The 24,405-nt window shown below is 40.4% G+C and overlaps 1 protein-coding gene across 4 annotated transcripts in view; it reads left to right on the top strand.

Moving 5' to 3' along the window:
* tefu (Serine/threonine-protein kinase tefu) overlaps positions 1 to 24,405 on the top strand; it is an 844,515-nt gene that overhangs the window by 794,951 nt on the left and 25,159 nt on the right. For all 4 annotated transcript variants that reach the window (XM_070083426.1, XM_070083425.1, XM_070083427.1 and 1 more), the window contains 2 exons: positions 11,711 to 11,842; positions 20,562 to 20,708. In XM_070083426.1, the coding sequence (XP_069939527.1) occupies positions 11,711 to 11,842; positions 20,562 to 20,708 (279 nt within the window). The remainder of the gene's footprint in view (positions 1 to 11,710; positions 11,843 to 20,561; positions 20,709 to 24,405) is intronic.

Raw genomic sequence — 24,405 nt, 5'->3', positions numbered from 1 at the left:
ATACAATTAATCTGTTCGCAACAAAAATATTCACAAAAACAATAAATTTTTTAACAGTTATGTAAGTTTTACATACCTGTACTGAAGGCTAATACTGCCTTCTGGAAGATAAGGAAGAGGAGTTGGTGTTTGGAAGGGGAATCCCCTTCCATAAAGACATTAGGTAGCAAAGCCTTCTCTGGTGTTACTTCCCTTCTTTATCTTTTAATGCTACTAGGACCAGCGTGAGAGTCACTGGATCCCTGCCTCACAACAAATCTGTCCTTAGAGGTCTGTGTCTGGCGTCTCTCTAAGACTTCCCTGAAGTGGGACAAGGTTTTGTCACTAAACATGTTGCAGATATGGCTTGTTTCAGCTTGGTCAGGTTGGTGTTTCTCTACAGAAGCTTGCACCCTAGTCCACATTGCACACATCTCTTTAATCTGCCATTTACTGCTACAGTACATTCATTACTAACCTTAAAATATTTGTAGTCTTAATGTAGGGCAAGAGGTAAATAGTATTTATTTGTAGAAAGTCAGTGTAGGTAGCAGTACACGTATGTAGCCCTTCCCCCCGGGCTACACTACACAGCTATATTACAATACACAGCCATATTGTTACACTACACAGCCATATTATTACCATGTTCACTGAGTTTAATCATTTCTAACAACTACCTTTAGATGCCATCATAAACAAAGGGAGAAGTAATGAATAATTCATGCCAAGAATTGTAAACAAATGCATATGAAAGGTAGTTACTGCACCAGTCGCCAGATTCACAGTTTTCTCTAACGCTGCATCAGAGAAAACGTAACGTTTACTCTCCATCCCACTTTCCACTCGATACCATATAAACATTGCATGTTTATATGCTATGTTTATATGCTACATGATATGTAACGTGTTTCTTATATAATTTTGAAGAAAATATCATAGATGTCAGCCACAGCACCGTGTCTTCCTTTGCAGATGACACCCGAATCTGCATGACAGTGTCTTCCATTGCAGACACTGCAAAGCTCCAGGCAGACATCAACCAAATCTTTCAGTGGGCTGCAGAAAACAATATGAAGTTCAACGATGAGAAATTTCAATTACTCAGATATGGTAAACATGAGGAAATTAAATCTTCATCAGAGTACAAAACAAATTCTGGCCACAAAATAGAGCGAAACACCAACGTCAAAGACCTGGGAGTGATCATGTCGGAGGATCTCACCTTCAAGGACCATAACATTGTATCAATCACATCTGCTAGAAAAATGACAGGATGGATAATGAGAACCTTCAAAACTAGGGAGGCCAAGCCCATGATGACACTCTTCAGGTCACTTGTTCTATCTAGGCTGGAATATTGCTGCACACTAACAGCACCTTTCAAGGCAGGTGAAATTGCCGACCTAGAAAATGTACAGAGAACTTTCACGGCGCGCATAACGGAGATAAAACACCTCAATTATTGGGAGCGCTTGAGGTTCCTAAACCTGTATTCCCTGGAACGCAGGAGGGAGAGATACATGATTATATACACCTGGAAAATCCTAGAGGGACTAGTACCGAACTTGCACACGAAAATCACTCATTACGAAAGCAAAAGACTTGGCAGACGATGCACCATCCCCCCAGTGAAAAGCAGGGGTGTCACTAGCACGTTAAGAGACCATACAATAAGTGTCAGGGGCCCGAGACTGTTCAACTGCCTCCCAGCACACATAAGGGGGATTACCAACAGACCCCTGGCAGTCTTCAAGCTGGCACTGGACAAGCACCTAAAGTCAGTTCCGGATCAGCCGGGCTGTGGCTCGTATGTTGGTTTGCGTGCAGCCAGCAGCAACAGCCTGGTTGATCAGGCTCTGATCCACCAGGAGGCCTGGTCTCAGACCGGGCCGCGGGGGCGTTGACCCCCGGAACTCTCTCCAGGTAAACTCCAGATGGATTAATGAAAATGTCTATATTAACATAAAATAAGACATTTAATGTGCCAAAAGAGTGATTATTAAGTATACATCGCATATAATAAACATTGCATGTTTATATGCTATGTAGCATGTTTCTTACATAATTTTGAAGAAGATATAATAGATGGATTAATGAAAATGTTTATATTAACTTAAAATAAGACATTTAATGTACCAGTTATTATTATTAAATATACATCGCATATAAACAGTGCATGTTTTCATATACTATTTAACGTGTTTCTTTGGGCCCATGGTTGTTTATTTTGCAGTTGTACTCGGTCAGTAACCACTTAAAACAATGGATTATAGCAAAATGTTTGGATGAATGAGCAGAAGCTTCCTCACTCACCCAGAGACAAAGCTAAACTGACTGGCAAGCGGCCCCAGCCAGCAGATGGATGCCTCCCAAATGGCCAATAACCGAATTAATGGCTAATAACCGGGCACCGAAAAACCGGCCGATAACCGAGTTGGCCGATAACTGAACAGGCTGATAACCGGAGGTCCACTGTACTGGTTAATAGTAATGTTTACTAGCAATGGTTACTAGTAATGTTTACTAGTAATGTTTACTAGTAATGTTTACTAATAATGTTTACTAATACAGTGGTCCCTCAATTATCGTCCTTAATCCATTCCTGGAAGTGGGACTATTATCGAAATAGACGATTTTCGAATCAATTTTCCCCATAAGAAATAATGTAAATACAATTAATCCGTTCCTGACACCCAGAAGTATTAAAACAAAAAGATTTTTTACATGAAATATAGATGTAGTACATAAACAATACAGTGGGACATGATGAGTGAAACAGCATAACACTTACCTTTATTGGCAGTTCTTCTTAGTGTATGGAAGACTGAAGGAGGAGAGAGATTGAATTACTGTTTGGAAGGGGAATCCCTTTCCATCAACACCTCAGGTACCAAGTGCTTTTCTGGGGTTACTTCTCTTCTCTGTTTCTTAATGCCACTAGGACCAGCTTGAAAGTCACATGAGTCCTGTCTCTCAAAAAAAACTGTCCAGAGAGCTCTGTTTCTGGCGTTTTTAAAACTTCCCTAAAATGGGCCAAGACTCTGTCACTGTACAAGTTGCCAATATGGCTTGCAACAGCCTTGTCAGGGTGATGTTTCTCCTTAAATCTTTCCATCCTACCCCACATTTCAAAAATCTCCTTAATTTCTAAAGAAGGCACGTACTTCCATCTCTCTTCCTCCTCTTCTGCAGCAAGATTCTGAGCTGCGATCTGTTGCTCTTCCTGCTGAAGCTCTTGCAGCTCCTCAGTGGTTAGCTCTTCATTGTGGTCCTCCACCAACTCTTCCACATCCTTCAAACTCACATCCAACCCCTGGAACTCCCCAGTGCCACAATAGAGTTCACAAATGACAAAGGCTCATCAGGGGCTTCCTCAAACCCTTCAGAATCCTTCTTGTGGACACAACCTGGCCACAAGTTTCTCCAAGCAGAGTTCAAAGTCCTGGTAGTCACTCCCTCCCAAGCCTTACCTATAAGGTTTATGCAGTGGAGAATAGTGAAGTGTTCTTTCCAAAAATCTTTTAGGGTCAAGTGAGTGTCTGAGGTCACATTAAAGCACCTTTCAAACATTGCTTTGGTGTAGAGTTTTTTAAAATTTGAAATGACCTGCTGGTTAATGGGCTGGAGGAGAGGAGTGGTATTCGGGGGCAAGAACTTTACTGTGATGAACCCAAACTCCTTCAGAATAAGGTCATCCAAGTTTGGACGATGAGCAGGTGCATTGTCCATTAGCAGGAGGCACTTGAGATCCAATTTCTTTTCCAGGAGGTAATTCTTCACACTAGGGCCAAACACTGCATTGAACCACTCGACGAAAATTTCCCTCGTAACCCATGCCTTATTATTAGATCTCCAAAACACACACAATTTACTCTTCATAACATTGTTTTTCTTGAACACTCCGGGATTTTCAGAATGGTACACTAGTAACGGCTTCACTTTGAAATCCCCACTAGCATTAGCACAGAACATGAACGTCAGCCTGTCTTTCATAGGCTTGTGTCCTGGCAGTGCCTTTTCTTCCTGAGTAATGTGGGTCCTCTTTGGCATTTTCTTCCAAACGAGGCCTGTTTCATCACAATTGAACACTTGTTCAGGTTTCAGTCCTTCAGCCTCTATGTACTCCTTGAATTCATGCACATATTTTTCAGCCGCCTTGTGGTCCGAACTGGCAGCCTCACTATGCCTTATCACACTGTGTATGCCAGTACGCTTCTTAAATCTCTCAAACCAGCCTTTTCTGGCCTTAAATTCACTCACATCACCACTAGTTGCAGGCAATTTCTTTACCAAATCGTCATGCAACTGCCTAGCCTTTTCACAAATAATCGACATCATAAGACTATCTCCTGCTAATTGTTTCTCGTTTATCCACACCAATAGTAACTTCTCAACATCTTTGAGTACTGGTGATCTCATTTTTGTCAGCATATTTATCCCCTTTGCAAAAACAGCGTCCATGATTTCCTTTTTCTTGGCTATGATGGAAGATATGGTTGTACGGGATTTGTTATACATCCTGACCAGTTCGCCCACACGTATGCCACTTTCATATTGTTCAATGATGTTTTTCTTAAATTCAGTCATATTTCTCACCTTCTTTACCAGAGGCTTGGCACTAGGAGCTTTCTTTTGAGCCATGGTAGTTTATTTAGCACTTGCAAGCACTAAAATGAATGGAATATTATGAAATATTTCGTATGAACACGTGAGGGGACCGTCGCTCACTGGTAAACAATGGCACACTGGCTGGGAAGGGAGGCGGCTCAGAGCCGTGAGTATGCGTCCAGGACGAAAGACGATTAGTGAGTTAACGGACTATTTGCGAGCCAATGTTTAGACGAAACTACGTGACGATTTCCGAAATGGATGACTATCAGGCCGGACGATTATTGAGGGACCACTGTAATGCTTACTGTTTACTAGTAATGGTTACTAGTAATGTTTACTGGTAATGTTTACTAGTAATGTTTAAGAGTAATGTTTACTAGTAGTGTTTACTAGTAATGTTTACTAGTAATTTTTACAAGTAATGTTTACTAGTAATGTTTACTAGTAGTGGTTACTATAAATGTTTACTAGTAATGTTTAATAATGTTTACTAATAATGTTTACTAGAAATGGTTACTAGTAATGTTTACTAGTAATGTTTACTAGTAATGTTTATTAATAATGTTTACTAGTAATGTTTATTAGTTATGTTTACTAATACTGTTTACTAGTAATGTGACTGTAAGAAACATAGAGGCAAAAAAAAACTATATAAATACTCTTGCATTTCATCTCAAGTAAAATTAACAAAATAAATAAAAGGTGAGTTTTGGATTATAAATTTTCATATTGTTAATTTACTGACTAATCAACAGAATTATTATCAATATTTAACCCAGTGATGGAGTGAATGATGGTGAAAGTTTTTCTTTTTCGGGCCACCCTGCCTTGGTGGGAATCGGCCAGTGTGATAATAAAATAAAAAAAAATTTAACCTTGTAAAAATAAGAAGAGTTAACACCATATAATATTAACACTGGTTAACACCATAGAATATTGACACAGGTTAACACCATAGAATATTAAACCTGGTTAACACCATTTATTTTTTTTATTTATTTATTTATTAACAATTTGAGCACACATACAGAGGTACAAAAAAATACAGATAAGAGCAGCATGCCAAAGCCACTTATACTATGCATAGCATTACGGGCTGGCTTAAAATTAACTTAAGATTAACTAAGCAATGAATAGCATTACGGGCTGGCTTAAAATTAACTTAAGATTAACTAAGCAATGATGAAATCAGTGATAAAACATTAATGTAAACAGATTACTATAAAGCACAAGTGAGTATTACAAAGACAGGTCATATGGTTGCATGCATTGTTGTACATTCAGTCGTATGGAATATTAATGCTGGTTAACACTATAGAATATTAACACTGGTTAATGCCATAGAATATTAACATTGGTTACTGCCATAGAATATTAACACTGGTTAATGCCATAGAATATTAACACTGGTTAACACCATAGAATATTAACACTGGTTAACACCATAGATTATTAACACTGGTTAACACCATATGATATTAACACTGCTTAACACCATAGAATATTAACACTGGTTAACACCATAGATTATTAACACTGGTTAACACCATATGATATTAACACTGGTTAACACCAGAGAATATTAACACTGGTTAGCACCAGAGAATATTAACACTGGTTAACACCATAGAATATTAACCCTTTCAGGGTCCGTCCCGTAGATCTACGGCTTTACGTTCAGGGTCCAAACCGTAGATCTACGCCATGAGCTCAGCTCACTCTGATAATCTGTGAGTGGTACATTTGGGCCTAGATATGAGAGAATACATCTATGTGGTATGTGTGCACAACACAAAACAGATCCTGCAGCACACTGTGTATAATGAGAGAAAAAAAATGAAATCATGATTTTTCGATTAAAACAGCAACTTTGCAGTGTTTTTTCGTATGTTTTTTATAGTTGTATTTGCGATTTCTTGGTCTCATTTGATAGAATGGAAGACATATTACAGAAATAGAGATGATTTTGATTGGTTTTAGCACTGGAAATGGCTTGAAACTGAGCTCAAAGTAGTAGAAATGTTAAATTTTTGCCGATATTCAAGAGTAAACAAACGACCTCACACGTCTAATACACGTCAGCTGGTGGTTCTAATATGCATTCACAAATATGGTGATGATATTTATACAATTATTACAGTATTGCATAACAGTAAATCTTCTATTTTTTGGTGTGAATAAAAATTCATTATGTGAATAAAAAATCAAAATGGAATTTATTTGTAAAGCCTCAAAACATAACTAATGAACAGAGGAAATGTTAGTTTAGTGCCAGGAATGCCTACATTGTTCATTCTGGACCCTATTTTGAAATTGGAATATTTTGAACTTTGTGTTAAATTGGCCAAATTAACAATTTCCGATCACTTTATTTTGTAGTTGAAACAGTTGACTTGGCGATTTCTTGTGCTCAATCGATAGAATAGAAGTAATACTAGTGAAATAGCTAAGAATTTGGTTGACTGGAATAATGTAATTGGCCTAAAATGGGAGTCAAAGTCGGCAAAATCGCCGATTCGTAAATATCGCTGACACATCAAAATTCACGAGAGCATAATTTCGTCAATTTTCCACCAAATTTCGTACTTTTTGTTTTATTACCTTCACAAAAAGATTCTCTACGATTTCATAAGAAAAAATAACAATTTTTTTTTTTTTAAATTCTTGGACACTGGTGCGTGACTCCAGATTTTGGCCTTGGACCCTGAAAGGGTTAACACTGGTTAACACCATAGAATATTAACACTGGTTAACACCATAGAGTATTAACCCCTTCAGGGTCCTAGGCCCAAATCTGAAGTGGTGCCCCAGTGTCCAAGAATTTAAAAAAAAAAAAAATTTTATTTTTTCTTATGAAATAGTAGAGAAAAAAATTTGTTATTTTTTCTTATGAAATAGTAGAGAATCTTTTTGTGAAGGTAATAAAACAAAAAGTACGAAATTTGATGGAAAATTGGCGAAATTATGCTCTCGCGAATTTTGATGTGTCAACGATATTTACGAATCGGCGATTTTGCCGACTTTGACTCCCATTTTAGGCCAATTACATTATTCCAGTCAATCAAATTCTTAGCTATTTCACTAGTATTACTTCTATTCTATCGATTGAGCACAAGAAATCACCACGTCAACTGTTTCAACTACAAATTAAAGTGATCGGAAATTGTTAATTTGGCCAATTTAACGCAAAGTTCAAAATATTCCAGTTTCAAAATAGGGTCCAGAATAAACAATGTAGGTATTCCTGGAACTAAACTAACATTTCTTCTGTTCATTAGTTACGTTTTGAGGCTTTTCAAATAAATTCCATTTTGATTTTTTGTTCACATAATGAATTTTTATTCACACCAAAAAATAGAAGATTTACTGTTATGCAATACTGTAATAATTGTATAAATATCATCACCATATTTGTGAATGTATATTAGACCCACCAGCTGGCGTGTATTAGACGTGTGAGGTCGTTTGTTTACTCTTGAATATCGGCAAAAATTTAACATTTCTGCTTCTTTGAGCTCAGTTTCAAGCCATTTCCAGTGCTAAAACCAATCAAAATCATCTCTATTTCTGTAATATGTCTTCCATTCTATCAAATGAGACCAAGAAATGGCAAATAGAACTATAAAAACATACGAAAAACACTGCAAAGTCGCTGTTTTAATTGAAAAATCATGATTTCAGTATTTTTCTCTCATACACTGTGTGCTGCAGGATCTGTTTTATATGGTGCACACATACCACATAGATGTATTCTCTCATATCTAGGCCCAAATGTACCACTCACAGTTTATCAGAGTGAGCTGAGCTCATGACGTAGATCTACGGTTTGGACCCTGAACGTAAAGCCGTAGATCTACGGGACGGACCCTCAAAGGGTTAACATTGGTTAACACCAGAGAATATTAACACTGGTTAACAGAAGAGAATATTAACACTGGTTAATACCAGAGAATAACACACTAGTTAATATCACACAATATCACACTGGTTAACACACAATATCACACTGGTTAACACACACTGTCACACTGGTTAACACACAATATCACACTGGTTAACACACACTATCATTCTGGTTAACACAATATCACACTGGTTAACACAATATCACACTAGTTAACACAATATCACACAGGTTAACACACACTATCACTGGTTAACACACAATATCACACTGGTTAACACAATATCACACCAGTTAACACAATATCACACTGGTTAATGCAGTATCACACTGGTTAACACAATATCACACCAATTAACACTATATCACACTGGTTAACACCACACAGTATCACAATGGTTAACACTATACAATATCACACTGGTTAACATGCACTATTGCTCTGGTTAACAAAATATCACACTGGTTAACACAATATCACACTGGTTAGCACAATATCACACTGGTTAACACAATATCACACTGGTTAACACACAAACTCTCACACTAGTTAACACACAATATCACACTGGTTAACACACACTGTCACACTGGTTAACCTCGCACAATATCACACTGGTTAACACACAATATCACACTGATTAACACCACACAATAACACACTGGTTAACTCACAATAACACACTGGTTAACACCACACAATATCACACTGGTTAACACAATAACACACTGGTTAACACCATGCAATATCACACTGGTTAACACACAATATTACACTGATTAACACCACACAATAACACACTGGTTAACACCACACAATAACACACTGGTTAACACCACACAATGTCACACTGGTTAATGCACTATAAGATGCTAGTTAACACCACAGAATATCACGCTGGTTAACATCACAAAATATCACCCTGGTTGACACACAATGTAACAGTGGTTAACATCACACAATATCACACTGGTTAAAACACGATATAACACTGGTTAACACTCAATATCTCATTGGTTAATACTACACAGTATCACACTGGTTAACACACAATATCACTGGTTAACATCACACAGTATCACATGGGTTAACACACAATATCACACTGGTTAACATCACACAATATCACACTGGTTAATATAACACAGTATCACACTGGTTAACATCACATAATATCACACTGGTTAACATCACACAGTATCACACTGGTTAACATCACACAATATCACACTGGTTAATATAACACAGTATCACACTGGTTAACATCACATAATATCACACTGGTTAACATCACACAATATCACACTGGTTAATATAACACAGTATCACACTGGTTAACATCACATAATATCACACTGGTTAACATCACACAATATTACACTGGTTAATATAACACAGTATCACACTGGTTAACATCACACAATATCACACTGGTTAACATGATGGGATGGGAGGAGGGGAGTGTCGAACTTATTGTTTAGAAGGGGAATCCCTTTCCATTAGGACTTGAGGTAGCAAGTCCTTTTCCGGGGTTACTCCACTTCTTCTTTTAATGCCACTAGGACCAGCTTGAGAGTCACTGGACCTCTGTCGCACAACAGATCTGTCCATAGAGGTCTGTACCTCCCGTTCCTTTAAGATTTGTCTAAAATGGGCCACAACATTGTCATTGTAATAGTCACCAGCACGGCTTGCACTAGCTGTGTTAGGGTGATTTTCATCCATAAAGGTTTGCAGTTCAACCCACTTTGCACACATTTCCTTAATTTTTGAAGTAGGCACAATGGATTCCACAACTGGCATAGGCTTCTCAGGGTTAGCCCCAAACCCTTCAAAATCTTTCTTAATTCCCATACTAATTCTCACCCTTTTTACCACAGCATTGGCACTAGAAGCTTTATTGGGGCCCATGATGACTTATTTTGCAGAAACAAGCACCAAAAACACTGTGATAATATGGAATGTACCGAATGTATGCTTAGATGCGAGCACACTGCCTGGCTTGTAAACACTGGCACGCATGGGGCAGTTCAGGCCACATGTGGACGCGTCCCGGACGAATCGCGTGTGGCAGGCTTTTTAACGAGTGGCGAGGCAAAAATTTTGCGCTAAAATGTATCGTATACCAGATTTAACGTATACTGATGCCATTGTATGCTGGGGATTCACTGTACTTTCTTATTGGTGCATTCCGCTAAACCGTTGCTTGCAGGATGATGAGGAACAATGGTTGACTTAGAAATCTTGTACGTACAAAGTACACAACTTTTCAGGAAACTCATACAGAATTCAGCTCCATTATCTGTTACTAGGGACTTGGGAGTGGTATGTCTACAGATGATATGCTCTTTAAACACTTTGGCTACAGTCTCAGCAGTCTTATCTGCAATAGGCACTAACTCACAGTACCTGGTGAAATGATGTCCCATAACACACACATGTTTGTTGCCTGGGAGGGAACATTGGAAATTAGTTAAAAGATCTACGGCAACTCTTTCCCACGGTTCACTAGTGGTGGGATACACCTGGATTGGATGAGGGCCACTGACATTTCCTTTATGTTGCATGCATGCACTACATCTCTTGACATACTCAGAGATGTCATTTGCCATACGTGGCCAAATGTATTTCATTCTGGCTTGTTTCACAGAACGATCCATACCAGGGTGTGCAATACCTGGTGTGTCATGAACTAGCTGTAGGACTACATTTACTAGTGACTGTGGAATTACTAATTGGTATACCCTTCTGCTTGGAGTACCCAACTCGGCTGTTCGATACAGTAATTCTTGGCTCATAACAAAGTCACTGATTGGTGCTGGTGGCTTCACAGTCAGAATAAGATCTTCCTGGAGCAGGAATCAGATCACACCAGACCACAAGGGATCTGTTCTTTCTTACTGGAGGAATGAACAAACTCAGCGGAGTGGGTGCCTCTCCCCGGTTGAAATGGTGAACACTAACACGAAATATGAGCAAGGGAGAATTGTGTTTGCTGTCTACCAACCTACTACCATAGTGCAGTAGCACCTCCCTGGCTGGTTGCTGTCTACCAGTGTAGTATCACAGTATGGTAGTACCTCCCTGGCTGGTTGTTGTCTACCAACCTACTACCTAGACATCAATTATGTATGACATAAATATATTTAATTTTGTTTCACACGAGTTACAATGATGAAAAAATACATAAAATATTCTTTTTTTTTATATAGGTGTTCAAAATAGTCAATGAACTTCTGAGCAAGAATGGTGAAACAAGGGAACGTGGATTATCCATGCGTACATACCAGGTTGTACCATTATCTCAAAGAAGTGGACTAATTCAGTGGTGCAACAATACCCAGGTAAGCTTAGCTCTCCATTACACTTGTAATATATCTTCTGCAGTATACAGCCTCTCACTTAATGACCGAGTTCTGTTCCTAAGACCACGGTAAACGAATTCGTCGCTAAGTGAGGAGCATACTAGAATGGTAGTGGGTTTGTGTCAACCATCTTTGATATTGTTTTAATATCACCTTTGCACCATTTATAACATTTCTGGTATATTTTTAAATGTTTATACAACAGTGTACTGTATATTGAAATAAACAGGATAGAAGCTCTAATGTAAATTATTTTAGTATGAATTCTGGTCGTACAGCCCGTCGTAAGTCCGAGTTGTCGGTAAACGAGTGCATCGCTAAGTGAGGAGAGGAGAGGCTGTAGTTAGTTACTGTATTGTGATGGGGAAAGATATGTAAGGAAACGACTCTAGGAAAAATAATAATGATGACTTTTGAGGATTTTACTTAAAATTTAAATATAATAAAAATGGCCTCTGGTTCTAGTGCTGTAGTTGGACAGGAGTAGGTAAGGCCCTGGATGAATCTCTGATGTTTGAGACGATGTTAGTAATCCTGGGCGGATGGTAACAGTTTGATGTTCTGGAATCTCCCATACCACTTGGTTGGAGCACCACAAGTAGAATAAATAAGGGCCAATAGTAGTCGAATAATGTTAATAAGTCTAATTAACAAGTGTCTTGCTCCTTTATCTGGCATCTATCCTGGATGACCACGCCAGGAACAGAGCTGGTAATAAGAAAAAATAAACTGCTTACCAATGGTTATGATAATATAGCATTTAAGAATGAAAAGAAGTGATAAATGCCAAAATCATTACTGGTAGCCAGCAAACAAAAGAAAGGAACACACAGTAATACTCCTGGTAGATCACCCTACCTGATTAGGAGAAGAGTGGAGGTGAAGTGACTCTCCAAACTTCAACCCACACCAGGTAAGGTCAATACTACCAGGAGTAGAAATCGTAACAAATCAGACACCTGGAACTAGTTTCGCCCCAGCCCGCCAGGGATGGGGGTGCACGACGTAACTCGCTAATGGTTCCTGGTTGCCTGAACAACCCTAACCCCACTTACACCCACTTTTCCCTCACGTGATGACTATAGCAACAGTGGTGTAAATGATGACTATAGCAACAGTAGTGTAAATGATGACTAGCAAAAGTGGTGTAAATAATGACTGTAGAAAGAGTGATGTAAATGATGACTATAACAAGAGTGGTGTAAATGACGACTATAACGAGAGTGGTATAAATGATGACTATGACAAGAGTGGTGCAAATGATGACTATAACAAGAGTGGTGCAAATGATGACTATACCAAGAGTGGTGTAAATGACGACTATAACAAGAGTGGAGTAAATGATGAATATAACAAGAGTTGTGTCAATGATGACTATAACAATAGTGGTGTAAATGATGACTATAACAAGAGTGGTGTAAATAATGACTATAGCATTACATTATTCCTCATGGGAACAAATTCTTTCGGTATCGGCACTCAAACAGCCTTCTGGAACGATTTAAGTTCGCAACTCGAGGTACCACTGTACTCCGATATGGAAAACTTGAGGAAATTAGAACTGTATCAGGGTACACTACAAATTCTAGCCATACAATAGAGCAAAAAAGTAATGTGAAGGACCTGGGAGTGATAATGTCAGAGGATCTCAGCTTCAAAGACCACAACAATGTATCTATCATATCTGCTAGGAAAATGATAGGATGGACAATGAGAACCTTCAAAACTAGGGACACCAAGCCCATGGTAATTCTCTTCAGATATCTTCTCTCTAGGCTGGAATACTGCTGTTCACTAACTGCCCCCTTCAAGGCAGGTGAAATTGCTGACCTGGATAATGTACAAAGGACTTTCATGGCACACATTAGTACGATAAGGCACCTAAATTAGTGGGAACAGTTGAAGACCCTTGATTTGTATTCCCTTGAATGCAGGTGAGAGAGATACATGATAATATACTCTTGGAAAATCCTAGAGGGATTAGTACCAAACTTGCACATGAAAATCACTTCCTATGAAAGCAAAAGACTCGGCCTCAATGAAACGCGGGGGCGCCACGAGTACACTGAGAGACAACACAGTAAGTGTCAGGGGCACAAGACTGTTCAACTGCCTCCCAGCATATGTAATGGGGATTACCAATAGACCCCTGGCTGTCTTCAACAAGGCACTGGACAGGCACTTGAAGTCAGTACCTGACCAGCCGGCCTGTCGTTTGTACGTCACTTTGCATGCTGCAGCCAGCAGTAACAGCCTGGTTGATCAGACCCTGATCTACCACAAGGCCTGGTCTCAGACTGGGCTGCGGGGACGTTGACCCCCGAAAACTTTTCCAGGTATACACCAGGTATAGCAAGACTGGTGTAAATGTATTTATTGGTACTGCTGTTTTACACAATAAATAACAAATTATCCTTTCTTTTTTTTCAGTTTCTAAGACTAGGTGGACTAGTTTCTTAGGATGTTAGATGTGCATAACATTAAATAACCATAAATGCAATATGTAATATAAATTGTTACAAGAATTTTTTTCTTATTTCTTTTGATTGCTTTTTCTTCCAGGAATATGAATAATGTTAGGATATAACAGTTGTTTCCAGGTGTGGTGTATCCAAGTGTGTTTCCTGGTGTGGTGTTTCCAGGTGATGTTGCCAGGTGTGGTGTTTCCATGTGTGTTGTTTCCAGGTGTGGCATTTCCAGGTGTGTTGTTTCCAGGTGTGGTGTATCCAAGTGTGTTTCCTGGTGTGGTGTTTCCAGGTGTGGTGTTTCCAGATGTGTTGTTTCCAGGTGTGGTGTATCCAAGTGTGTTTCCTGGTGTGGTGTTTCCAGGTGTGGTGTTTCCAGATGTGTTGTTTCCAGGTGTGGTGTATCCAAGTGTGTTTCCTGGTGTGGTGTTTCCAGGTGTGGTGTTTCCAGATGTGTTGTTTCCAGGTGTGGTGTATCCAAGTGTGTTTCCTGGTGTGGTGTTTCCAGGTGTGGTGTTTCCAGATGTGTTGTTTCCAGGTGTGGTGTATCCAAGTGTGTTTCCTGGTGTGGTGTTTCCAGGTGTGGTGTTTCCAGATGTGTTGTTTCCAGGTGTGGTGTATCCAAGTGTGTTTCCTGGTGTGGTGTTTCCAGGTGATGTTGCCAGGTGTGGTGTTTACATGTGTGTTGTTTCCAGGTGTGGCATTTCCAGGTGTGTTGTTTCCAGGTGTGGTGTATCCAAGTGTGTTTCCTGGTGTGGTGTTTCCAGGTGATGTTGCCAGGTGTGGTGTTTCCATGTGTGTTGTTTCCAGGTGTGGCATTTCCAGGTGTGTTGTTTCCAGGTGTGGTGTATCCAAGTGTGTTTCCTGGTGTGGTGTTTCCAGGTGTGGTGTTTCCAGATGTGTTGTTTCCAGGTGTGGTGTATCCAAGTGTGTTTCCTGGTGTGGTGTTTCCAGGTGTGGTGTTTCCAGATGTGTTGTTTCCAGGTGTGGTGTATCCAAGTGTGTTTCCTGGTGTGGTGTTTCCAGGTGTGGTGTTTCCAGATGTGTTGTTTCCAGGTGTGGTGTATCCAAGTGTGTTTCCTGGTGTGGTGTTTCCAGGTGATGTTGCCAGGTGTGGTGTTTACATAAGTGTTGTTTCCAGGTGTGGCATTTCCAGGTGTGTTGTTTCCAGGTGTGGTGTATCCAAGTGTGTTTCCTGGTGTGGTGTTTCCAGGTGTGGTGTTTCCAGATGTGTTGTTTCCAGGTGTGGTGTATCCAAGTGTGTTTCCTGTTGTGGTGTTTCCAGGTGTGGTGTTTCCAGATGTGTTGTTTCCAGGTGTGGTTTATCCAAGTGTGTTTCCTGGTGTGGTGTTTCCAGGTGTGGTGTTTCCAGGTGATGTTGCCAGGTGTGGTGTTTCCAGGTGTGTTTCCAGGTGGACCCTGAGAACAAGTTTCAGATCGAGGGTCGAGACCCTGAAAGGGTTAAACCAATTTAAAAACTAACATGCAATTCTTTTGTAATCAACCATTTGTTGTTTGCAACCTTTCTTATTGTACCTATTATTGTACCTATTATTGTACCTATTGTACCTATTATTGTACCTATTATTGTACCTATTATTGTACCTATTATTGTAGTTACCTACACAAGAAGTCGTACATAATATTGTGTATAGTGACATCACATGTAATGCTTCATTTTGTCTCTCCTCCTAACCCCTATTGTGTTTCCTTGTAACCCCTATTGTGTTTCCTTGTAACCCCTATTGTGTTTCCTTGTAACCCCTATTGTGTTTCCTTGTAACCCCTATTGTGTTTCCTTGTAACTACTATTGTGTTTCCTTGTAACCCCTATTGTGTTTCCTTGTAACCCCTATTGTGTTTCCTTGTAACCCCTATTGTGTTTCCTTGTAACCCCTATTGTGTTTCCTTGTAACCCCTATTGTGTTTCCTTGTAACCCCTATTGTGTTTCCTTGTAACTACTATTGTGTTTCCTTGTAACCCCTATTGTGTTTCCTTGTAACCCCTATTGTGTTTCCTTGTAACCCCTATTGTGTTTCCTTGTAACTACTATTGTGTTTCCTTGTAACCCCTATTGTGTTTCCTTGTAACCCCTATTGTGTTTACTTGTAACCCCTATTGTGTTTACTTGTAACCCCTATTGTGTTTCCTTGTAACCCCTATTGTGTTTCCTTCTAACTACTATTGTGTTTCCTTGTAATCCCTATTGTGTTTCCTTGTAACCCCTATTGTGTTTACTTGTAACCCCTATTGTGTTTCCTTGTAACCCCTATTGTGTTTCCTTCTAACTACTATTGTGTTTCCTTCTAACTACTATTGTGTTTCCTTCTAACCCCTATTGTGTTTACTTGTAACCCCTATTGTGTTTCCTTGTAACCCCTATTGTGTTTCCTTGTAACCCCTATTGTGTTTCCTTGTAACCCCTATTGTGTTTACTTGTAACCCCTATTGTGTTTACTTGTAACCCCTATTGTGTTTCCTTGTAACCCCTATTGTGTTTCCTTCTAACTACTATTGTGTTTCCTTGTAATCCCTATTGTGTTTCCTTGTAATCCCTATTGTGTTTCCTTGTAACCCCTATTGTGTTTACTTGTAACCCCTATTGTGTTTCCTTGTAACCCCTATTGTGTTTCCTTCTAACTACTATTGTGTTTCCTTCTAACTACTATTGTGTTTCCTTGTAACCCCTATTGTGTTTACTTGTAACCCCTATTGTGTTTCCTTGTAACCCCTATTGTGTTTCCTTGTAACCCCTATTGTGTTTCGTTGTAACCCCTATTGTGTTTCCTTGTAACCCCTATTGTGTTTCCTTGTAACCCCTATTGTGTTTACTTGTAACCCCTATTGTGTTTCCTTGTAACCCCTATTGTGTTTACTTGTAACCCCTATTGTTTCCTTGTAACCCCTATTGTGTTTCCTTGTAACCCCTATTGTGTTTCCTTGTAACCCCTATTGTGTTTACTTGTAACCCCTATTGTGTTTCCTTGTAACCCCTATTGTGTTTCCTTGTAACCCCTATTGTGTTTCCTTGTAACCCCTATTGTGTTTCCTTGTAACCCCTATTGTGTTTACTTGTAACCCCTATTGTGTTTCCTTGTAACCCCTATTGTGTTTCCTTGTAACCCCTATTGTGTTTCCTTGTAACCCCTATTGTGTTTCCTTGTAACCCCTATTGTGTTTCCTTGTAACCCCTATTGTGTTTCCTTGTAACCCCTATTGTGTTTCCTTGTAACCCCTATTGTGTTTCCTTGTAACCCCTATTGTGTTTACTTGTAACCCCTATTGTGTTTCCTTGTAACCCCTATTGTGTTTCCTTGTAACCCCTATTGTGTTTACTTGTAACCCCTATTGTGTTTCCTTGTAATCCCTATTGTGTTTCCTTGTAATCCCTATTGTGTTTCCTTGTAATCCCTATTGTGTTTACTTGTAACCCCTATTGTTTCCTTGTAACCCCTATTGTGTTTCCTTGTAATCCCTATTGTGTTTCCTTGTAATCCCTATTGTGTTTCCTTGTAATCCCTATTGTGTTTCCTTGTAATCCCTATTGTGTTTCCTTGTAATCCCTATTGTGTTTACTTGTAACCCCTATTGTGTTTCCTTCTAACTACTATTGTGTTTCCTTGTAACCCCTATTGTGTTTCCTTGTAACCCCTATTGTGTTTCCTTGTAACCCCTATTGTGTTTCCTTGTAACCCCTATTGTGTTTCCTTGTAACCCCTATTGTGTTTCCTTGTAACCCCTATTGTGTTTCCTTGTAACCCCTATTGTGTTTCCTTGTAACCCCTATTGTGTTTCCTTGTAACCCCTATTGTTTCCTTGTAACCCCTATTGTGTTTCCTTGTAATCCCTATTGTGTTTCCTTGTAACCCCTATTGTGTTTCCTTCTAACTACTATTGTCTTTCCTTGTAACCCCTATTGTGTTTCCTTGTAACCCCTATTGTGTTTCCTTGTAATCCCTATTGTGTTTCCTTGTAACCCCTATTGTGTTTCCTTCTAACTACTATTGTGTTTCCTTGTAACCCCTATTGTGTTTCCTTGTAACCCCTATTGTGTTTCCTTGTAACCCCTATTGTGTTTCCTTGTAACCCCTATTGTGTTTCCTTGTAACCCCTATTGTGTTTCCTTGTAACCCCTATTGTGTTTCCTTGTAACCCCTATTGTGTTTCCTTGTAACCCCTATTGTGTTTCCTTGTAACCCCTATTGTGTTTCCTTCTAACTACTGTTGTGTTTCCTTGTAACCCCTATTGTGTTTCCTTGTAATCCCTATTGTGTTTCCTTGTAACCCCTATTGTGTTTCCTTGTAACCCCTATTGTGTTTCCTTGTAACCCCTATTGTGTTTCCTTGTAATCCCTATTGTGTTTCCTTCTAACTACTATTGTGTTTCCTTGTAACCCCTATTGTGTTTCCTTCTAACTACTATTGTGTTTCCTTGTAACCCCTATTGTGTTTCTGTGTAATCCCTATTGTGTTTCTGTGTAATTCCTATTGTGTTTCCTTCTAACTACTATTGTGTTTCCTTGTAACCCCTATTGTGTTTCCTTGTAACCCCTATTGTGTTTCCTTGTAATCCCTGTTGTGTTTCTGTGTAATCCCTATTGTGTTTCCTTGCAATCCCTATTGTGTTTCTGTGTAATCCATATTGTGTTTCTGTGTAATCCCTATTGTGTTTCCTTGTAACCCCTATTGTGTTTCCTTCTAACTACTATTGTGTTTCCTTGTAATCCCTATTGTGTTTCCTTGTAATCCCTATTGTGTTTCCTTGTAACCCCTATTGTGTTTCCTTCTAACTACTATTGTGTTTCCTTGTAATCCCTATTGTGTTTCCTTGTAATCCCTATTGTGTTTCTGTGTAATCCCTATTGTGTTTCCTTGTAACCCCTATTGTGTTTCCTTCTAACTACTATTGTGTTTCCTTGTAATCCCTATTGTGTTTCCTTGTAATCCCTATTGTGTTTCCTTGTAACCCCTATTGTGTTTCCTTCTAACTACTATTGTGTTTCCTTGTAATCCCTATTGTGTTTCCTTGTAATCCCTATTGTGTTTCCTTGTAATCCCTATTGTGTTTCTGTGTAATCCCTATTGTGTTTCCTTGTAACCCCTATTGTGTTTCCTTCTAACTACTATTGTGTTTCCTTGTAATCCCTATTGTGTTTCCTTGTATTCCCTATTGTGTTTCCTTGTAACCCCTATTGTGTTTCCTTCTAACTACTATTGTGTTTCCTTGTAATCCCTATTGTGTTTCCTTGTAATCCCTATTGTGTTTCCTTGTAGTCCCTATTGTGTTTCTGTGTAATCCCTATTGTGTTTCCTTGTAACCCCTATTGTGTTTCCTTCTAACTACTATTGTGTTTCCTTGTAATCCCTATTGTGTTTCCTTGTAATCCCTATTGTGTTTCCTTGTAATCCCTATTGTGTTTCCTTGTAACCCCTATTGTGTTTCCTTCTAACTACTATTGTGTTTCCTTGTAATCCCTATTGTGTTTCCTTGGAATCCCTATTGTGTTTCCTTGTAATCCCTATTGTGTTTCTGTGTAATCCCTATTGTGTTTCCTTGTAACCCCTATTGTTTCCTTGTAATCCCTATTGTGTTAACTTGTAACCCCTATTGTGTTTCCTTGTAATCCCTATTGTGTTTCCATGTAATCCCTATTGTGTTTCCATGTAATCCCTATTGTGTTTCCTTGTAATCCCTATTGTGTTTCCTTGTAACCCCTATTGTGTTTCCTTGTAACCCCTATTGTGCTTCCTTGTAACCCCTATTGTGTTTCCTTGTAACCCCTATTGTGTTTCCTTGTAACCCCTACTGTGTTTCCTTGTAATCCCTATTGTGTTTCCTTGTAACCCCTATTGTGTTTCCTTGTAATCCCTATTGTGCTTCCTTGTAAGCCCCATCATTCTTACCTGTAACTCTTTTTGTTTTTACCCGTAACTCTTATTGGCCTTACCTGTATCTCTTATTGTTCTTACCTGTAACTCTTATTGTTCTTACCTGTAACTCTCATCATCCTTACCTGTAACTGTTATTGTTCTTACTTGTAACTCTCATCATCCTTACCTATAACTCTCATCATCCTTACCTGTAACTCTTATTGTTCTTACCTGTAACTCTCATCGGTCTTACCTGTAACTCTTATTGTTCTTACCTGTAACTCCTTTTCAACATTGTAGAGGTTAAAGCTGGTACTGATATAAATAAAATATCAACTAACCTTACACTGTTTTCCCTGAGGCTTTTGGAGAGTACCTGATTGGTGGCAATAAGAAGGGTGGAGCACACAAGCTCTACTACCCACAAGACTACACTGCAAGCACCTGTCGAGAGAAGATGGCCACTGTAAAATCTTCCTCCATACAAGAGCGATATGATACCTTTCAGGTAAGAATATATATGTTTATGTACCCCAGTTAGAAGGCCACCTGGTTTTTCACCTGTTTATTTTGTTAAGTTTTTCAGCACATTTGTTCATGAGAGCATCTTGCTAGTACCTTATCCACTGATTTATAACTTGCAGTCATTAACATGATACAGGCCAGATGAGGGACCATGCTTTAAAAAAGGAGTCTATTTTTACTCTCTAAAAATGTGCATTTTTGAATAGCCTGTGTGTGTATGTGTGTGCATGTGTGTACTCACCTAATTGTGGTTGCAGGGGTTGAGACTCAGCTCCTGGCCCCGCCTCTTCACTGATCGCTACTGGGTCCTCTCTCTCTCTGCTTCCTGAGCTTTGTCATACCTCTTCTTAAAACTATGTATGGTTCCTGCCTCCACTACTTCACTTGCTAAGCTATTCCACTTGCTGACAACTCTATGACTGAAGAAATACTTCCTAACGTCCCTATGACTCTTCTGAGTCTTCAGCTTCCAGTTGTGACCCCTTGTCCCTGTGTCCCCTCTCTGGAACATCCTATCTCTGTCCACCTTGTCTATTCCCCACAGTACCTTGTATGTCGTTATCATGTCCCCCCTGACCCTTCTGTCCTCCAGTGTCGTCAGTCCGATTTCCCTTAACCTTTCCTCGTACGACATTCCCTTGAGCTCTGGGACTAGCCTTGTTGCAAACCTTTGTACTTTCTCTAACTTCTTGACGTGCTTGACCAGGTGTGGGTTCCAGACTGGTGCTGCATACTCCAGTATGGGCCTAACATACACAGTGTACAGTGTCTTGAACGATTCCTTATTAAGGTATCGGAACGCTATTCTCAGGTTTGCCAGGCGCCCGTATGCTGCAGCAGTTATTTGGTTGATGTGTGCCTCCGGTGATGTGCTCGGTGTTATGGTCACCCCAAGGCCTTTCTCCCTGAGTGAGGTCTGTAGTCTTTGTCCACCTAGCCTATACTCTGTCTGCGGTCTTTTTTGCCCCTCCCCAATCTTCATGACTTTGCATTTGGCTGGATTGAATTCGGGAAGCCAGTTACTGGACCACATGTCCAGCCTGTCCAGGTGTCTTTGCAGTCCTGCCTCATCCTCGTCCGATTTAATTCTTCTCATCAACTTCACATCATCTGCGAACAGGGACACTTCAGAGTCTATTCCTTCCATCATGTCGTTCACATATATCGAAAATAGCACTGGTCCTAGAACTGACCCCTGTGGGACCCCGCTCGTAACAGGCGCCCACTGTGATACCTCTTCACGTACCATGACTCGTTACTGCCTCCCTGTCAGGTATTCCCTTATCCATTGCAGTGCCCTTCCTTTTACATGCGCCTGATCCTCCAGCTTCTGCACTAATCTCTTGTGGGGAACTGTGTCAAAGGCCTTCCTGCAGTCTAGGAAAACGCAATCTACCCACCCCTCTCTCTCGTGTCTTACTTCTGTTACCTCGTCATAAAACTCCAGGAGGTTTGTGATACAGGATTTGCCTTCCATGAACCCATGCTGGTTTTCATTTATAATCTTGTTCCTTTCCAGGTGTTCGACCACTCTCCTCCTGATAATCTTCTCCATGACTTTGCACACAATACATGTCAGAGACACAGGTCTGTAGTTTAGTGCCTCGTTTCTGTTTCCTTTCTTAAATATGGGGACTACATTAGCTGTCTTCCATTTCTCAGGTAGTTGCCCAGTTTCAAGGGATGTGTTGAAGATTGTGGTTAGAGGCACGCACAGCATCTCTGCTCCTTCTCTAAGGACCCATGGGGAGATGTTGTCCGGTCTCATCGCCTTTGAGGTGTCAAGGTCACTTAAGAGCTTCTTCACCTCCTCCTCAGTTGTTCGTATGTCATCCAACACTTGTTGGTATATTCCCTCTTGATGTTCCCTTCTGTGCTGTCTTCCCACAGCCCTTCCTGTCTCTACTGTAAAAACTTCCTTAAATCTCCTGTTCAGCTCCTCACATACCTCCTGATCATTTCTTGTGAGTTCTCCACCTTCTGTCCTTAATCTGATGACCTGGTCTTTGACTGTTGTCTTCCTCTTGATGTGGCTATACAACAGTTTCGGGTCAGTCTTGATTCTCGATGCTATGTCATTTTCATACTGTCACTGGGCCTCCCTCCTTACCTGTGCATACTCATTTCTGGCTCTGCGACTGATCTCCCTATTTTCGTGTGTTCTCTGCCTTCTGTACTTTTTCCATTCTCTATTGCACTTTGTTTTTGCCTCCTTACACCGTCGGGTAAACCAGGGTCTCGTTCTGGTCTTCCCATTGTTACTGTTGCCCTTGGGAATAAACTTTTCCACTGCCTCCTTGCATTTTGTTGTTACATATTCCATCATTTCATTTACTGGCTTTCCTGCCAGTTCTCTGTCCCACTGGACCTCCCGCAAGAAGTTCTTCAACCCTATGTAGTCCCCTCTTTTATAGTCAGGCTTTTCCCATTCAACTCCTGTTATTCTCTCCACTTGCAGCTCTACTATGTATTCAAAGCACAGAACCACGTGGTCGCTTGCTCCTAGGGGACTCTCATACTTGATGTCCTCAATGTCTGAGCTGCCCAGGGTGAACACAAGGTCCAATCTTGCTGGTTCATCCTCCCCTCTCACTCTGGTAGTGTCCTTAACATGTTGGTGCATGAGGTTTTCCAGCACCACGTCCAACATCCTGGCTCTCCATGTTTCGGGACCCCCATGTGGCTCCAGGTTTTCCCAGTCGATCTCCCTGTGGTTGAAATCCCCCATAACCAGCAACTTTGCTCTGCTGGAATGAGCTCTTCTTGCCACCTCAGCAAGTGTGTCCACCATTGCTCTGTTACTCTCTTCATATTCCTCTCTTGGCCTCCTGCAGTTCTGTGGTGGATTATACATCACTGCAATGACCACTTTGTGTTCCCCAGACTGAAGTGTACCTGCTATGTAGTCTCTTTCTCCCATCTCATCTATGCCTTCCATTTTCTCGAATTTCCATCTGTTTTTTACGAGCAGAGCAACCCCACCTCCCCCCTGCCCCTTCTATCTTTCCTCATGATCTGATATCCTGGTGGGAGGATTGCATCTGTTATTGTCTCCGTGAGTTTTGTTTCTGTAACTGCTATGATGTCTGGGGACTTCTCATTGATTCTTTCTTGCCATTCCTCATGTTTATTCGTTAATCCATCTGCATTTGTGTACCAAACCTTCAACTTCTGTTCTAATACTGTAACTGTGGTGCAGGGGGTGGAAACAGAGGGATCGGTGTGTGATGGTTGGTTTGGATTGTTCAGGTGCCTTGGGGGTGTCGTGGTTGGAGTCCTTCTGCAGGTGTTTCTGGGGGGTGTGCTTGTCCTTCCATTTGTGTGTGTGTGTGTGTGTGTGTGTGTGTGTGTGTGTGTGTGTGTGTGTGTGTGTGTGTGTGTGTGTGTGTGTGTGTGTGAGTGTGTGTGTGTGAGAGAGAGAGAGAGAGAGAGAGAGAGAGAGAGAGAGAGAGTGTGTGTGTGTGAAAGAGTGTGTGAGAGGGTGAGTGTGTGTGAGAGAGTGAGTGTGTGTGTGAGAGAGTGTGAGAGGGTGAGTGTGTGTGTGAGAGAGTGAGTGTGTGTGTGAGTCAGTCAGTGTGTGTGAGAGAGTGAGTGTGTGTGAGAGAGAGTGAGTGTGTGTGTGAGAGAGTGAGTGTGTGTGAGAGTGTGTGTGAGAGAGTGTGTGTGTGAGTGTGTGTGAG

This window comes from Cherax quadricarinatus, chromosome 9 (genome assembly GCF_038502225.1).
Source record: "Cherax quadricarinatus isolate ZL_2023a chromosome 9, ASM3850222v1, whole genome shotgun sequence".
In the NCBI taxonomy this organism is placed as follows: Eukaryota; Metazoa; Arthropoda; class Malacostraca; order Decapoda; family Parastacidae; genus Cherax; species Cherax quadricarinatus.
Note: the sequence above shows the minus strand (reverse complement) of the source record. Positions and strands in the feature narration are given on the sequence as shown.